Source organism: Hypanus sabinus, chromosome 6, assembly GCF_030144855.1.
Source record: "Hypanus sabinus isolate sHypSab1 chromosome 6, sHypSab1.hap1, whole genome shotgun sequence".
Taxonomy (NCBI): Eukaryota; Metazoa; Chordata; class Chondrichthyes; order Myliobatiformes; family Dasyatidae; genus Hypanus; species Hypanus sabinus.
The window spans coordinates 128,384,053-128,403,124 of NC_082711.1; the positions used below are offsets into that span (position 1 = coordinate 128,384,053).

The following is a 19,072-nucleotide window of genomic DNA, read 5'->3' on the forward strand; positions in this document are numbered from 1 at the left end:
AGCCTGATGCCTAAGGTTTCATTTTTTTTCTATAGCTTTGGGATCTGGAGTTCAAAGAGTTGCTACAGCACATGAAAGCCAGGAGCAGGTGGTTAAGTAAGTATTTCACTTTGCCTGATGCGTTGAGTTGAGATTTCTTTTCTGGATCTGCACCTCTACACACAATTGAGATGGAAAGAACCATAGAACATTACAGCACAGAAACAGGCCTTTTGGCCCTTGTTGGCTGTGCTGAACCATTTTTCTGCCTAGTCCCACTGACCAGCACCTGGCCCATATCCCTCCATACCCCTCTCATCCATATACCTGTCCAAGTTTTTCTTAAATGTTAAAAGTGAGCCCGCATTTACCACTTCATCTGGCAGCTCATTCCACACTCCCACCAGTCTCTGTGTGAAGAAACCCGCCCCCCCAATGTTCCCTTTAAACTTTTCCCCCTTTACCCTTAACACATGTCCTCTGGTTTTTTTCTCCCCCTAGCCTCTGGAAAAAGCCTGCTTGCATTCACTCTATCTATACCCATCATAATTTTATATACCTCTATCAAGTCTGCCCTCATTCTTCTACGCTCCAGGCAATAAAGTCCTAACCTATTCAACCTCTCCCTGTAACTCAGTTTCTCAAGTCTCGGCAACATTCTTGTAAACCCTCTCTGCACTCTTTTAACCTTTTTAATATCATTCCTGTAAATAAGTGACCAAAACTACAGACAGTACTCCAAATTCAGCCTCACCAATGCCTTATACAACCTCACCATAACATTCCAACTCTTACACTCAATACTTTGATTTATAAAGGCCAATATACCAAAAGCTCTCTTTACTACCCTATCCACCTGTGACGCCACTTTTGGGGAATTTTGTATCTGTATTCCCAGATCCCTCTGTTCTACTGCACTCCTCAGTGTCCTACCATTTACCTTGTATGTTCTACCTTGGTTTTTCCTTCCCAAGTGCGTCTGTATTAAACTCCATCTGCCATTCTTCCAGCTGGTCCATATCCCTCGACAAGCTTTGAAAACCTTCCTCACTGTCCACTACACCTCCAATCTTTGTGTCATCAGCAAATTTGCTGATTCAATTTGCCACATTATCACCCAGATCATTGATATAGATGACAAATAACAATGGACCCAGCACTGATCCCTGTGGCACACCACTAGTCACAGGCCTCCACTCAGAGAAGCAATCCTCTACTACCACTCTGACTTCTCCCAATGAGCCAATGTCCAATCCAATTTACTACCTCTCCATATACACCTAGCGACTGAATCTTCCTAACTAACCTCCCATGCGGGATCTTGTCAAAGACCTTACTGAAGTCCATGTAGACAACATCCACTGCCTTCCCTTCATCCACTTTCCTTGTAACTTTCTCGAAAAACTCTAATAGATTTGTTAAACATGACCTACCATGCACAAAGCCATGTTGACTCTCCCTAATAAGTCCCTGTCCATCTAAATACTCGTAGATCCTGTCTCTTAGTACTCCTTCCAATAATTTACCTTAGTAAAAACAGGTGCAAAAAGCCCATTTAAGAACTCCCCCATTTCTTTTGGTTCCATACTTAGCCAACCACTCTGATCTTCCTTTACTATCCTTTTGCTCTTAATATACTTGTAGAACCTCTTTGGATTATCCTTCACCTTGACTGCCAAACCTACCTCGTGTCTTTTAGCCCTCCTGATTTCTTTCTTAAGTTTTTTTTTGCACTTTTTATACTCAAGTACCTTATTTGCTCCGTTTCCTATACATGTCATACATCTCTCTCTCTGTTTATCAGAATTCCAATGTCCCTTGGGTTCCTTATCTTTGTTCACTTTGCCTTTAATCCTGACTGGAACATGCAAATTCTGCACTCTCAAAATTTCTCCTTTGAAGGCCTCCCACTTACCAACGACATCCTTGCCAGAGAACAACCTGTCCCAATCCACGCCTTTTAAATCCTTTCTCATTTCTTCAAATTTGGCCTTTTTCCAGTTTAGAACCTCAACCTGAGGACCAGATCTATCTTTATCCATGATCAAGTATAAACTAATGGTGTAGTGATCACTGGAACCCTAAACACACTTCTGTCACCTGTCCTAACTCATTTCCTAACAGATCTACTATTGTATCCTCTCTGGTTGGTACCTCTATATATTGATTTAGAAAACTTTCCTAAAATTTAGGAAATTTTACAAACTCTAACCCGTCTAGACCTTTAACAGTATGGGAGTCCCAATCAGTATGTGGAAAATTAAAATCCCCTACTATCACAGCTTTCTGTCTCCTGCAGTTGTGTGCTATCTCTCTGCAGATTTGCTCCTCCAGTTCTCGTCGACTATTGAGTTGTCTATAATACAACCCCATTAATGTGGTCATACCTTTCCTGTTTCTCAGCTCTACCCATATGGCCTCGGTAGACAAGCCCTCTAATCCGTCCTGCCTGAGCACTGCTGTAACATTTTCTCTGACTAGCAATGCCACCCCCCCCCCCCCCCCACCCTTCATTCCTCTGCCTCTATCAAGTCTGAAACATTGGAACCCTGGAACACTAAACTGCCAGTCCTGCCCCTCCTGTAGCCAAGTTTCACTAATGGCTACAATGTCATAATTCCACGTGTCAATCCACACCTTCAGCTCGTCAGCCTTCCCCACAATACTCCTCACATTGAAATAGTCACACCTCAGAAGATTATTACCACCACACACAAACCTTCTATTTGTGACTTCATATGAAACTGTAACATCATTTATTTTCACCCCCGCTCCACTATCTACTCTGGCACTCTGGTTCCCATCCCCCTGCAAATCTAATTTAAACCCCCCCCACCCAATTGCACTAACAGACCTCCCTGCAAGGATATTGGTTCCCCTGTAGTTCAGGTGTAACCCGTCTCTCTTGTACAGGTCCCACCTGCCCCAGAAGAGGTCCCAATGATCCTGAAATCTGAAACCCTGCCCCCACTACCGTGGTTCCTCAGCCACGTGTTCATCCTCCAGAGCATCCTATTCTTACCCTCACTGACACGTGGCACAGGCAGCAATCCTGAGATTATCACCCTCGAGGTCCTGCTTTTTAACTTCCTACCAAGCTCTCTATACTCACTCTTCAGGACCTCCTCACTCTTCCTTCCTACGTCATTGATACCGATGTGTACCATGACATCTGGCTGATCACCCTCCCACTTCAGAATGCTGTGTACGTGATCAGAGACATCCCTGACCCTGGCACCCAGGAGGCAACAAACCATCCGGGAGTCTCTGTCACGACCACAGAATCTCCTGTCTGTACCCCTGACTATGGAGTCCCCTATCACTACCGCTGTCCTCTTCTTCCCCCCCTCCCTTCTGCACTGCAGAACCAGACTCAGTGCCAGAGATCCGGCTGCCACAGCTTGTCCCAGGTAAGCCATCCCCCCCCCCAACAGTATCCAAATGGGTATACTTGTTGTTGAGGGGAATGGCCACAGGGGAACCCGGCTCTGCCTGCCCTTTCCCCTTCCCTCGCCTGACGGTAACCCAATTACCTGTGCGGTAACTGCCTCCCTGTAGCTACTATCTATAAACTCCTCATTCTCCTGAATGATCCGGAGGCCATCCAGCTCCTTCTCCAGTTCCCTAACACGGTTTGTTAGGAGCTGCGGCTGGATGCACTTCTTGCTGGTGTTGTCAGGGACACTGAAGCCTCCCTGACTTCTCACATCCTGCAAGAGGAGCATTCCAGCATCCTGCCTGGCATTCACTCTATTCTAAACAAACAAAACTAAACTTAGCAAACCTACCCTCGCCTCTGCCTGTTCACACCAAAGCATGTTGAGCCAAAGCCGTCCCACTCTGACTCAGTCCACTCCTACGATGGCCGCTGTATATTATGGTCTTTTTTTTTTAAACCTTTGGCATGCTATGTCATATGCCTGCACAGTCTGGCCTCTTTTCCCCAATCAGTTAAAAAAAAATGTCTTCTCTCCGAGATGCCTTTACTTCTTCACTCTCCGCCTCTTGCTTCGATTTAAAAGACCATTGAAAAATTCCTCTCCTTCTTAAACCTTTTTCCTGTTTGCTTCAATATACCTGTCATACTTTGCACAGTGTCTGCCTTGGTAATGAAACCACAGGAGAGCCTGCTGCCCATTGCTGCGAACTCTCACTTCCCATCCCATGTGTAGTGAAGCTGCATTCCAACCCTAGGTTGGTGAGGAAGTTAAAGTTGGAGCCTCCAATAACTGATCCATGCAAATGTTTGAATCGAAACTGGGAAGGGTTCTGTTTCCTTCACTTCCAGGTTTTCTGCCTAGTATTCCTTCAATTTAAAGTTCTCATGTATATTTGGACTTCACTGCCGAACACTGCCTTTTCCAACCAAGTGTATCCATACTTGCATTGTGTAGTTGTACTTGATCAGAAATGTCACTCTGGTTTCAGCTATAACATAGAGTATGGTAGAATATGCTGCCATATCATGAATACTCCAACGTTGCACTTGTATCAAACTCTTTGTATACTTAAATGAGGGCAGTGTTCCTAATATACTCTGAGATTTGCAATCAGGTGACGAACATAAAGTAAACACAAGGTACACTGCAGATGCTGGGGTCAAAGCAACACGTACAACAGGCTGGAGGAGGAGGAACTCAGCAGGTCCAGCAGCATTCGTGGAAACTAACATGCTGGGGTCAAAGCAACATGCACAACACACTGGAGGAACTCAGCAGGTTGGGCAGCATCCGTGGGAATGAACAGTCAACATTTCGGGCCGAGACGTTGACTGTTCGTTTCCACAGATGCTGCCCAACCTGCTGAGAACACAAAGTAATTGTTTTCCTTCTCCTCTCCCTTTTATCTCTATTTTTTTTTTAACCTTTGTTATATGCTGAGTCAGAGTAACTGAGTTTTGGATTTACAAGGAATGTTTTAATATTAGAAATTGGTGTATTGACAACTTTGACATTGGACGCCCTCTTGGAAAAGGCAAATTTGGGAATGTCTACTTGGCTCGTGAACGGGAATCGAAATTTATTCTGGCACTGAAAGTGCTCTTCAAGTCCCAGCTTGAGAATGACAACGTTGAGCATCAACTCCGAAGAGAAATCGAAATTCAGTCTCACCTCAAGTAAGTTTCGTCTTTGTTTATCCTTTTACCCTCTTGGCTACAGGCATTGTTTGTGAATTTGAGATGTCTTGTTACAGGTATCAGCAGAATCCAAGTATTCACATTTTTCAATTGCAGCAGTACAAACTACTAGAAAGGAAATGTAGGTGGATTGTTGTAAAATGGATGAACAAGATGAACAACTCCCTGAAAGTGGAGCTGCAGTTAGACAGATTAATACAGAAAATTTTTGGCGTGTTAACTTCAGTCAGGGTATTGAGTATGGAAGTTGGAAAGTCATTGTGTGGTTTCACAGGACACAAGAGAGGCTGCACTTGAAGTGTTATGTTCAGTTTTGGTCATCCTGCTATAGGAAAAGATTTACAAGGGGTAAATTGGGTGTGGGAAGGTGGGGAGACCTCCAGTGTCCCTGACGACTTCACCTGTACAAACTGTATCCAGCTGCAGCTTCTAACATTGAGGAGTTGGAGCTGGAACTGAATGAACTCCAGATCATTCAGGGGGTGATAAGATATACAGAGACGTAGTTATACCCAAGATGCAGGACACTAGAAACTGGTAAGTGATTGGGAAGGGGAAAGGGGTTAAGGAGCCAGTGCAGATTACCTCTGTGGGCATTCCCCTCAACAACAGATCCTATACATATATCACCTTGGATACTATTGGTGTGGGGGGGGGGGGGAGAGCAGGAGAATTAAAGCATGAAAGTCACAGGGTCTCTGGCACTGAGTTGGATAACTGTGACTTATAACTATAACTTCTATGACTCAGAAGGAAAGGGTGAAGAAGAGGCAAGCTGTGATGATAGGGGATTTGTTAGTTAGAGGAACAGACAGGAGGTTCTGTGGGTTTCTGTGAGATTCCTGGATGGTATATTGCCTCCCACGTGCCAGGGACTGGGATATCTTGAATTGAGTAATCACATTCTTAAGTGGGAGGGTGAACAGCCAGAAGTCATGGTCCATGTAGGTACCAATAACACAGATAGGGCAAGTGACAAGGTTCTGCATACGGAATTCAGGGAGTTAGGTGCTAATTAAAGGGCAGGATCTCCAGGATTGTGATCTCAGGGTTGCTACTCATGAAACATGCTAGTGAGGCCAGAACAAGGAATGTGGCTCAGGAGTTGGTGCCGAAGGGAGAGCATTAGATTTTTGGATCACTGGGCTCTCTTCCGGGGAAAGTGGGACTTGTACTGAAGGGATGGGTGGGGGGGGGGGGGGGGAACCAAGAGTGCTAGAGCTTGTGGAAGCAGATGTTGGTAAGACTTCAGATGAAGTTAGGAATGAAAAGGTTGAGTATGGTGTGACTAGTGTCCTGAGTGGCATAAATTTCAATGCAAGAAGTGTTGTAGGGAGGGTAGATAATAGTGCTGAAGATGAGGTAGCTGGTTTACAAACAGAGGCAATGTGTAGTGAGGAGAAGAAATATAGAGCAATATTGCAGTCAACAGGATGAGTTTCACCATAGAAGGCAGACAAAATCGAAAAGGGTGAATACAGGACTGAAGGTGGTGTATTTGAATGCACGCAGTATACGGAATTAGGTAGATGAACTTGCAGCAAAGTTGTAGATTGGAAGGATGGATGTTGTAGGCATCTCTGAATCATGGCTGAAAGAATAAAGCTGGGAGCTTAATACCCAAGTGTACACATTATATCGAAAGGACAGGCAGAAAGGCAGAGGGCTGCTTTTTTAAAAAAAAATGAAATCAAAGTCATTAGAAAGAGGTGTCATAGGGTCAGGAGATGTTGAATCGTTGTGGATAGAGCTAAGGAACTGCAAGGGTAAAAAGACCCTGATGGGAGTTGTATACAGACCCCCAAACAGTAGTAAGGATGTGGCCAACAAATTACAACAGGAGATAGAAAATTCATGCTAAAAGGGCAATGCTACATTAATCATGGGAGATTTCATTATGCAGGTAGATTAGGAAAGTCAGGTTGGTGCTGGTTCCAGGAGGGGAGTTTCTAGAGTGACCACTATGGGATCAGCTATTCTGGATTGAGTGTTGTGCAATGAACCAGAATTGAGATGAGAGCTTAGGGCAGAAGACCTCTTAGAGCAAGTGATCTTAATATGATCAAATTCACCCTGAAATCTGAAGAAGCAAAAGACAGATGTATCAGTATTGCAGTGAAGTAAAGGGAATTACAGGGCATGAGAGAGAAGTTGGCCAGAATTGATTGGAAAAGATTACTGGCAGGGATGACAGCAGAGCAGCAATGGCTGGAATTTCTGGAACAAATTCGGAAGGCACAGGATATGTAATCCCAAAGAGGAAGAAGTATTCCAAAGAAAAGGTGACACAACCATGGCTGACAAGAGAAATCAAAGCCAACATAAAAGCCAAAGAGAGGGCACAAAATAGAGCAAAAATTAATGAGAAGTTAGAGGATTGGGAAGCTTTTAAAAATCAACAAAAAACAACCAAAATAAGTCAGAATCAGGTTCATTATCACTAGCCTTTGTTGTGAAATGTGTTCACTTAGCAGCAGCAGTTCAATGCAATATATAATATAGAAGAAAAAAAAGTAAATCAATTACAGTATACATATACATACATAGATTAAACATCCTATGGAAATAATATGTTAAAGTGAGGTAGTGTTCATGGGTTCAATGTCCATGTAGGAATCGGATGGCAGAGGGGAAGAAGCTGTTGCTGAATTGCTGAGTGTGTGCTTTCAGGCTTCTGTACCTCCTGCCTGATGGTAACAGTGAGAAAAAGACCTATGTGCTGGAGGACCTATATAATGGACGCTGCCTTTCTGAGACACTGCTCCTTGAAGATGTCCTGAATTTTTTGTAGGCTAGTACTCAAGATGGAGTCATCTATATTTACAACCCTCTGCAGCTTCTTTTGGTCCTGTGCAGTAGCCCTCCATACCAGACAGTGATGTAGCCTGTAGCCTGTCAGAATGCTCTCCAGGACACATCTATAGAAGTTTTTGAATGTATTTGTTGACATACCAAATCTTTTCAAACTCCTAATGAAGTATAATTACTGTCTTGCCTTCTTTATTGAAATGTTGGGACCAGGTTAGATCCTCTATCTTGAAACTGCTCACTTTCTCCACTTCTGGTCCCTCTGATGATTGGTATGTGTTCCTTCGTCTTACACTTCCTGAAGTCCTCTATCAGCTTTCGTCTTACTGACGTTGAGTGCCAGGTTGTTGCTGTGGCACCACTCCACTAGTTGGCATATCTCACTCCTATAACCATATAACAATTACAGCACAGAAACAGGCCATCTCGGCCCTTCTAGTCCATGCCGAACGCTTACTCTCACCTAGTCCCACTGACCCGCACTCAACCCATAACCCTCCATTCCTTTCCTGTCCATATACCTATCCAATTTTACTTTAATTGACAATACTGAACCTGCCTCTACCACTTCTACTGGAAGCTCATTCCACATAGCTACCACTCTCTGAGTAAAGAAATTCCCCCTCGTGTTACCCTTAAACTTTTGCCCCCTAACTCTCAACTCATGTCCTCTTGTTTGAATCTCCCCTACTCTCAATGGAAAAAGCCTATCCACTCAACTCTATCTATCCCCCTCATAATTTTAAATACCTCTATCAAGTCCCCCCTCAACCTTCTACTCTCCAAACAATAAAGACATAACTTGTTCACCCTTTCCCTGTAACTTAGGTGCTGAAACCCAGGAAACATTCTAGTAAATCTTCTCTGTACTCTCACTATTTTGTTGATATCTTTCTTATAATTCGGTGACCAGAGCTGTACACAATACTCCAAATTCAGCCTCACCAATGCCTTGTACAATTTTAACATTCCATCCCAGCTCCTATACTCAATGCTCTGATTTATAAAAGCCAGCATACCAAAAGCTTTCTTCACCACCCTATCCACATGAGATTCCACTTTCAGGGAACTATGCACCATTATTCCTAGATCAATCTGTTCTACAGCATTCTTCAATGCCCTACCATTTACCATGTATGTCCTATTTGGATTATTCCTACCAAAATGTAGCACCTCACACTTACCAGCATTAAACTCCATCTTCATTCGTTCAGCCCACTCTACCAACTGGCCTAAATCACTCTGCAAGATTTGAAATCCTACTTCATTATCCACAACGCCACCTACCTTAGTATCATCTGCATACTTACTAATCCAATTTACCACCCCGTCATCCAGATCATTAATGTATATGACAAACAACATTGGACCCAGTACAGATCCGTGAGACACACCATTAGTCACCGGCCTCCAACCTGACAAACAGTTATCCACCACTACTCTCTGGCATCTCCCATCCAGCCACTGTTGAAACCATTTTACTACTTCAATATTAATACCTAACAATTGAATAACCTTCTGTGTGGAACCTTGTCAAAGGCCTTACTAAAGTCCATATAGACAACGTCCACTGCTTTACCTTCGACAACTTTCCTCATAACCTCTTCAAAAAATTCAGTAAGATTTGTCAAACATGACCTTCCACGCACAAATCCATGCTGACTGTTCCTAATCAGACCTTGTCTACCCAGATAATTATATATACCATCTTTAAGAATACTTTCCATTAATTTACCACCACTGACGTCAAACTGACAGGCCTATAATTGTTAGGTTTACTCTTGGAACCCTTTTTAAACAATGGAACCACATGAGCAATACGCCAATCCTCCGGCACCATCCCCGTTTCTAATGACATTTGAAATATTTCTGTCAGAGCCCCTGCTATTTCTACAATAACTTCCCTCAAGGTCCTAGGGAATATCCTGTCAGGAACTGGAGATTTATCCACTTTTATATTCCTTAAAAGTGCCAGTACTTCCTCCTCTTTAATCATCATATTTTCCACAACTTCCCTACTTGTTTTCCTTACCTTACACAATTTAATATCCCTCTCCTTAGTGAATACCAAAGAAAAGAAATCGTTCAAAATCTCCCCCCCATCTCTTTTGGCTACACACATAGCTGTCCACTCTCATGCTCTAAGGAACCAATTTTATCCCTCACTATCCTTTTGCTATTCATATAATTGTAGAAACCCTTTGGATTTATTTTCACCTTACTTGCCAAAGCAACCTCATATCTTTAAGCTTTTCTAATTTCTATCTTAAGATTCTTTTTACATTCTTTATATTCCTCGAGCACCTCATTTACTCCATGCTATCTGTATTTATTGTAGATATCTCTTTTTCCTAACCAAGTTTCCAATATCCCTAGGAAACCATGGCTCTCTCCAACTTCTAACTTTTCCTTTCAACCTAACAGGAACATAAAGATTCTGTACCCTCAAAATTTCACCTTTCAATGATCTCCACTTCTCTATTACATCCTTCCCATAAAACAAATTGTCCCAATCCACTCGTTCTAAATCCTTTCGCATCTCCTCAAAGTTAGCCTTTCTCCAATCAAAAATCTCAACCCTGGGTCCAGTCCTATCCTTCTCCATAATTATATTGAAACTAATGGCATTGTGATCACTGGACCCGAAGTGCTCCCCAACACATACCTCCGTCACCTGACCTATTTCATTCCCTAACAGAAGATCCAACACTACCCCTACTCTAGTTGGTACCTCTATGTAATGCTGCAAAAAACTATCCTGCACACATTTTACAAACTACATACCATCCATCCCTTTTACAGTATGGGCTTCCCAGTCTATGTGTGGAAAATTAAATCTCCCACAATCACAACCCTGTGCTTACTATAAATATCTGCTATCTCCTAGCAAATTTGCTCCTCCAATTCTCGCTCCCCATTAGGTGGTCTATAATACACCCCTATAAGTGTTACTACACCTTTCCCATTCCTCAATTCCACCCAAACAGCCTCCTTCAACGAGCTCTCTAATCTATCTTGCCAGAGCACTGCTGTAATATTTTCTCTGACAAGCAACACAACACCTCCCCCCTTGTCCCTCCGATTCTATCACACCTGAAGCAACAAAATCCAGGAATATTTAGTTGCCAATCACACCCTTCCTGCAACCATGTTTCACTAATAGCTACAACATCATATTTCCAGGTATCAGTCCATGTTCTAAGCTCATCCACCTTTCTTATAATGCTCCTAGCATTAAAATAAATGCATTTAAGAAATTCTCCACCTCTTCCTCTCTGTTTATCTCTAACAGTAAAAGAACTTTACTGTATTCTTTTTCTTTCTTCTCCCATACATCTGTTCCAACACTCTGGTTCCCCTCACCCCCTCGTATCTAGTTTAAATCCATTGGAGCCTCTCTAGCAAACCTACCTGCAAGAATATTTGTTCCCCTCCAGTTCAGATGTAAACCATCCCGCCAGAACAGGTCCCACCTTCCCTGGAAAACTGCCCAATTATCTATAAATCTGAAGCCCTCCCTCCTGCACCATGTCTTCAGCCTTGTGTTGATCTGTACTATCTTACTATTTCTAAACCCACCTGCACATGGCACTGGTAGCAATCCTGAGATTGCTATCCTGGAGGACTTGTCCTTTAACTTGGCACCTAGCTCCCTAAACTCACCTTTCAGGACCTCCTCACTCTTCCTACCCACGTCATTGGTCCCTACATGGACAACGACATCCGGCTGCTCACCCTCCCTCTTCAGAATACTGAGAACATGATCTGAGATATCACAGACCCTGGCACCAGGGAGGCAACAGACCATCCAGAATTCTCGATCTCTTCCACAGAACCTCCTTTCTGTACCCCTAACTATCGAACCCCCTATCACTACTGCTCTCCTCTTTTCCTTCCTTCCCTTCTGAGCTGAGGGTCCAGTCTCAGTGCCACAGACGCAACCACTGCAACTTGTCCCTGGTAGGTCGTCCCCACCAACAGTATCCAAAACGGTATACTTATTGTTGATGGGAATGGCCACAGGGGTGCTCTGCTCTTCCTGTCTATTCCCCTTCCCTCTCCTGACAGTCACCCATCTCCTGACTCCTAGGGGTGACGTATCTCCCTGTAACTCCTGTCTATTTCTGCCTCTGCCTCCTGAATGATCCGAAGTTCATCCAGCTCCAGCTCCAGTTCCCTAACACGGTTTGTCAGGAGCTGCAGCTGGATGTACCTTTTGCAGGTGTAGTCATCAGGGACAACTGTGCTTACCCTGACTTCCCACATACTGTAAACGGAGCACTCAACTGCCCTAACTGCTGCCCCCATTACCTACTAATCTAATTAGATTAATTAAAGGAGCTTACCTCACCTGGAGTGAAGCTCATACTCAGCCCCTGCTCACTTTTTAAATTCTCCTGCTGATCTCAGAGGCCGACCTTCACGCACTTGCACAGTCTGGCCTCTTTGCCCCGATCAGTTTAAAAAAAAACCGCTTCTCTCCGAACTTCTTTTACCTCTTCCACCTCTTGCTTTGATTTAAATCTACACCCTCTCGTCACCACCTGAGATTCTAGCAACAATGGTTGTATCATCAGCAAATTTATAGATGATATTTGAGCTATGCCTAGCCACACAGTCATGGGTATAGAGGGAGAGGGAGAGGGAAGGGGGCTGGTGGAGACGGGGGAAAAAAAAAGAAGAGCAGTGGGCTAAGTATACACCCCTGAGGTGCACCAGTGTTGATCGTTTGTGAGGAGATGTTAGCACCAATCTGCACAGATTGTGGTTTTCCAGTTAGGAAGTCAAGGATCCAATTGCAGAGGGAGGTACAGAGCACCAGGTTCTGCAACCTCTCAATCAGGATTGTGGGAATGATGATATTAAATGGCGATGAATAGCATCCTGATGCAGGCATTTGTGTTGTCTAGTTGGACTAAAGCTGTGTGAAGAGCCATTGAGATTGCATCTGCTGTTGACCTATTGCGACGATAGGCAAATTGCAATGGGTCCAGGTCCTTTCTGAGGCAGGAGTTCAGTCTAGCCATGACCAACCTCTCAAAGCATTTCAACGCTGTCGATGTGAGTGCTACGAGGCAATAGTCATTAAGGCAGCCCGCATTATTCTTAGGCACTGGTATAATTGTTGCCTTTTTGAAGCAAGTGGGAACATCCGCCTGTAGCAGTGAGAGGTTGATAATGTACTTGAGTACTTCCGCCAGTTGGTTGGCACAGGTTTTCAGAGCCTTATCAGGTACTCCATCGGGACCTTCTGCCTCTCTTTAAAGACAGCCTGACATCATCCTCTGAGACAGGTCACAGGGTCATCAGATGCAGCAAGGATCTTCACAGCTGTAGTTATATTCTCCCTTTCAAAGCGTGCATAGAAGGTGTTAAGTTCATCTGGTACTGAAGCATCGCTGCCATTCATGCTGTTGGGTTTCACTTTGCAGGAAGTAATTTCTTGCAGACAGCACCAGAGTTGTCGTATATCCGATGTCACCTCCAATCTCATTTGAAATTGTCTCTCTGCCCTTGAATTGGGCCAGCTGGTGGCGTAGTGGCATGAGTGCTGGACTTTAGAGCAAAGGTCCAGGGGTTCGAATCCAACCGGCTCCAAAAAACCTGGAGAGGGATGGGCTCTGCCAGGTTTCAGATGCCCAAGACATGCCGTACAATGAGCAATCACCAAAAAGATCGGTGCAAAAAGCTTGTCATGACGGTGCCCCGACAACTCCACCAGGAGATAAGTCACGCACGCACGCACATCTTCCCCCCCCCCCCCCCCCCCCCGAAATAGCCCTCCGCAAATCAGGCCTGGTTTCCTTGTACAGGCCTGCGTCACCAAACTTGAATGCCACAGGTCTAGCCTTCAGCAGATGACATACCTCTTGGTTCATCTACGGCTTTTGGTTTGGGAATGTACATCAAGTCTTTGTAGGCACACACTCATCCAAGCAGGTTTTAATGAAGTTGGTAGCAAGTATAGTATACTCATCCAGGTTCGAAGATGAATCCCTGAATACAGTCTGATCCACCAATTCAAAGCAGCCCTGTAGGCGCTGTTGTGCTTCCCTTGTCCAAACCTTCTTGATCTTCACTGCTGGTGCTGCAGTTTTCAGTCTCTGCCTATACTCAGGGAGTAGAAGTACAGCCAAGTGATCAGACTTCCCGAAGTGAGGGTGTGGAATAGCACGGTAGGCATTCTTGTTGGTGGTGTAGCAATGGTCCAGTGTGCTGTTTCCTCTGGTGGCAAGTGATCTGTTGATGGTAATTGCTTAGAGTTTTTCTTCAGACTGGCCTGGTTAAAATCACCCAAGACGATGGTGAAGGCATTGGGGTGTACTGTTTCATGCATGTTAATCCAATTGCTCAAATCATCTAAAGCCTGATTAACATTGTCCTGGGGTGGAATGTATACTGCTACCAAAATGACCCCGGAGACTAAATTTGCAATTCTCTGCAGCTTCTTCATATCAGATAGTGATGCAGCCTGTCAGAATGCTCTCCACAGTACATCTATAGAAGGTTTTGATTAAGTATTCAGCGTCACTCTTCACTGTGGAAGACACGAGCAAAATGGAAGTTCCAGGTGTCGGGGGTTGTGAAGTGTGTGAAGTTACCGAATTTAGAGAGAAGGTTCTTGGGAAACTGAAAGGTCTGAAGGTAGAAAAGTCATCTGGACCAGATGGTGTACAACCCATGATTCTGAAAGAGGTGGCTGAAGAGATCGTGGAGGCATTGGTAATAATCTTTAAAGAATCACTAGATTTTGGAATGGTTCCAGAAGACTGGAAGATTGTAAATGTTATTCCATTCTTCAAGAAGGGAGAGGGGCAGAAGAAAGGAAACAATAGGCCAATTAGTCTGACCTCATTGGTTGGGAAGATGTTGGAGTCAATTACTAAGGATCAGGTCTCGGGGTACTTGGAGGCACTTGATAAAATTGTTTCGTCAAGGGGAAGTCTTGCCTGACAAATCTGTTAGAATTCTTTGAAGAAATAGTAAGCAGAATAGACAAAGGAGAAACATTTGATATTATGTACTTGAATGCTCAGAAGGCAATAGACAATAGGTGCAGAAGTAGACCATTCAGCCCCTCGAGCCTGCACCTCCATCTTGAGATCATGGCTGATCATCTACTATCAATACCCGGTTCCTGCCTTGTCCCCATATCCCTTGATTCCCCTATCCATAAGATACCTATCTAGCTCCTTCTTGAAAGCATCCAGAGAATTGGCCTCCACTGCCTTCCGAGGCAGTGCATTCCAGACCCCCACAACTCTCTGGGAGAAGAAGTTTCTCCTTAACTCTGTCCTAAATGACCTACCCCTTATTCTCAAACTATGCCCTCTGGAACATATTTCCTGCCTCTATCTTGTCCAATCCCTTAATAATTTTATATGTTGCAATCAGATCTCCTCTCAATCTCCTTAATTCCAACGTGTACAAGCCCAGTCTCTCTAACCTCTCTGCGTAAGACAGTCCTGACATCCCAGGAATTAACCTTGTGAATCTACGCTGCACTTCCTCTACAGCCAGGATGTCCTTCCTTAACCCTGGAGACCAAAACTGTACACAATACTCCCAGGTGTGGTCTCACCAGGGCTCTGTACAAATGCAAGAGGATTTCCTTGCTCTTGTACTCAATTCCCCTTGAAACAAAGGCCTTCTTCACTGCCTGCTGCACTTGCTCATTCACCTTCAGTGACTGATGAACAAGGACTCCTAGATCTCTTTGTATTTCTCCCTTACCTAACTCTATACCGTTCAGATAATAATCTGCCTTCCTGTTCTTACTCCCAAAGTGGATAACCTCACACTTATTCACATTAAACGTCATCTGCCAAGTATCTGCCCACTCACCCAAGTCACCCTGAATTATCCTAACATCCTCATCACATGTCACACTGCCACCCAGCTTAGTATCATCAGCAAACTTTGACAAGGTGCCTCACTTGAGGCTCTTTAACAAGCTACAAGCTTTTGGTATTACAGGAAAGATTCTAGCATGGCTGGTTTGGCAGGAGGCAGAGTGGGAGTAAAGGGAGCCTTTTCTGGTTGGCTGCTGGTGACTCATGGTGTTCCATGGGGCGTTTGTGTTGAGACTGATTCTTTTTACATTATAGGCCAATGATTTGGATGATGCAATTGACAGCTTAGTTGCAAAGTTTGCAGACAACATGAAGATGGGTAGAGAGACAAGTATTTCTGAGGAACTAGAGAGGCTACAGAAAGACTTGGATAGATTAGGAGAAAGGGCAAAGAAGTGGTAGATGGAATACAGTGCCAGGAGATGTATGGTAGAAATGAAAGGCTTGACTATTTTCTAAATGGAGAGAAATACAAAAAGCTGGGGTGCAAAGGGTCTTGGGTATCCTCGTGCAGGATTTTCTACAGGGTAACTTGCTGGTTGAGTCTGGTGAGGAAGGCAAATGCAATGTTAGCATTCATTTCAAGAGGACTAGAATATAAAAACAAGGATGTAATGTGGAGACTTTCTAAAGCACTGGTGAGACCTGTTACGAATGTGCCACAACTCTGAGGGGCCGAAGTGTACAAAGTAGCCCCCTCCTTTGTGAGAATCGCAAGATTGCTATTAATTCGGGTCTGGGATCCAGGAAATGAGAGAGAATCCTCAAGGTTTTGGAATGTGTCCTGGCCTCCGCAAGACAAAGCCACAGATAACGGCCATTGTCTCTGGGAGATGGAATTGTGTATTGAGTACTGTATTGTTCATTGAAGCCCCTCAGGGGATGACCAGAGTGGGCTGGTTGAGGGATTGCATCATCCCAACCTGATTGACATCTGAGACCCCATGAGTAAGGATAAAAGAGGGTCTGGGGAACAACCCCTTAGACACACCAGGAGAAACGTATGAGACCGGTGGGGACTTGTGTGTGTGTCCATCCTTGCCCAGATGACAAATCTTCCACGGAACGGCCTCGCTAAAGGACGGATACGGATCAAGATCGGATAAAGGAAAGCCGGCAAGTTTCTAAAATCTGTCTCTCTCCAACCAAAGGCTGCATCCTGAATGAACCGAGTGACTTTTATATTTCCATCGGACAATACGTTATCCCCTAGACAACGACAGTTTATTTCTTATTGATTATTATTATACCCGCACTTTTAGATTTAGTATTGATGATGTATATTATCTGTATGTTTGCATTGATATTATTTTTGTGTATTTTTACTAATAAATACTGTTTAAAAATAGTACCATCAGACTTCAACGGGCCTCTCTATCTTTGCTGGTTAGTGACCCAGTTACGGGGTTCGTAACAGGCCTCACTTGGAGTATTGTGAGCAGTTTTGGGCCCTATTATCTTAGAAAGGATGTGCTGAAACTGGAGAGGGTTCAAAGCCGGTTTACAAAAATGATTCCAGGATTGAATGGTTTGTCATGTGGAGAGTGTTTGATGGTTGTAGGCCTGTATTCACCAGAATTGAAAAGAATAAGGGTTGACCTTATTGAAACCTCTTGAATGGGGGAAGTCATCGATAAGAGTGGATGTGGGGAAGATATTTCCTATGGAAGGAGAGTCTAAGACCGGAGGACACAGCCATAGACTAGAGGGATGTCCTTTTAGAACAGAGGTGAACAATAATTTCAGTGGTGAATTTGTGGAATTCTTTGCCATGGCAGTTGTAGAGGCCGAGTCTATGTATATTTAAGGGAGAGGCTGATTGATTCTTAATTAGTCAGATTTTGAAGGGATGCAGGGAGAAGGCAGGAGACTGGGGCTGTGCGGAAAATTGGATCAGCCATGATGAAATGGTGGAGCTTTCTTGATGGGCCAATCAGCCTAATTCTGCTCCTATATCTTATGGTCTCGCTTTCTGTTGCTTTTTTTAGCATTGCACTAATTGTTGCTATGTTGTATTCCCTCTCCTATTTTTATGCTGTCTTTAACTTGTCAGCCACGGTTGCCTCATCCTCCCTTTAGAAGGTTGTTTCTTTGGGATGAACTGGTCCCAAGTCCTACAAATTACTCCCAGAAACTCCAGCCATTGCTGTTCTTCTGTCATCCCTGCTAGGGTCTCCTTCCCATCGGTCTTGGCCACCTTTTCTCTGATACCTCTGTAGTTAACTTTTACTCAGCTGTGATAATATAGAAACATAGAAAACCTACAGTATAATACAGGTCCTTCGGCTTACAAAGCTGTGCTGAACATGTCCTTGCTTAGAACTACCTAGGCTTTACCCATAGCCCTTTATTTTTCTAAGCTCCATGTAGCCAAACAGGAGTATCTTAAAAGACCCTATCGTTTCTTCCTCCACCACAGCCCCTGGCAGCCCATTCCACGCACTCACCACTCTCTGCGTGTTTAAAAAAAATAAAACTTGCCCCTGACATCTCCACAGTACCTACTTACAAAAACCTTAAAACTATGCCCTCATGTGCTACCATTTCAACCCTGGGGAAATGCCGCTGACTATCCACATGATCAATGCCTCTCAATGTCTTACGCACCTCTATCAGGTCTCCTCTCATCCTCTGTCACTCCAAGGAGAAAAGGCTGAGTTCACTTAACCTGTTTTCATAAGGCATGCTCCCCAATCCAGGCAACATTCTTGTAAATCTCCTCTGCACCCTTTCTATAGTTTCCATGTCCTTTCCGTAGGGAGGCGACCAGAACTGAGCACAGTACTCCAAGTGGGGTCTGACCAGCATCCTATATAGCTGCAACATTACCCCTCGGCTCTTAAACTCAATCCCATGATTGATGAAGGCCAATGCACCAAATGCTTTCTTAACCACAGAGTCAATCTGTACTGCAGCTTTGAATGTCCTATGGACTCGGACCCCAAGATCCCTCTGATCCTCCACACTGCCAAGAGTCTTACCATTCTATATTCTGCCATCATATTTGACCTACCAAAATGAACCACTTCACACTTACCTGGGTTGAACTCCATCTGCCACTTCCCAGCCCAGTTTTGCATCCTATCAATGTCCCACTGTAACCTCTGACAGCCCTCCACACTATCCACAACATGTGTCATCAGCAAATTTACTAACCCATCCCTCCACTTCCTCATCCCGGTCATCTATAAAAATCACAGAGCAGGGGTCCCAGAACAGATCCCTGAGGCACACCACTGTTCACTGATCTTCATGCAAATATGACCTGTCGACAACCACTCTTTGCCTTCTGTGG

At 44.2% G+C, this 19,072-nt stretch overlaps 1 protein-coding gene across 1 annotated transcript in view; it reads left to right on the forward strand.

Annotated features, from left to right (window-relative positions):
• Positions 1-19,072, forward strand: part of LOC132395075 (aurora kinase C-like) — a 38,231-nt gene that overhangs the window by 12,449 nt on the left and 6,710 nt on the right. The window contains exons 3-4 of the mRNA XM_059971390.1: positions 36-96; positions 4,907-5,095. Of these exons, the coding sequence (XP_059827373.1) occupies positions 36-96; positions 4,907-5,095 (250 nt within the window). The remainder of the gene's footprint in view (positions 1-35; positions 97-4,906; positions 5,096-19,072) is intronic.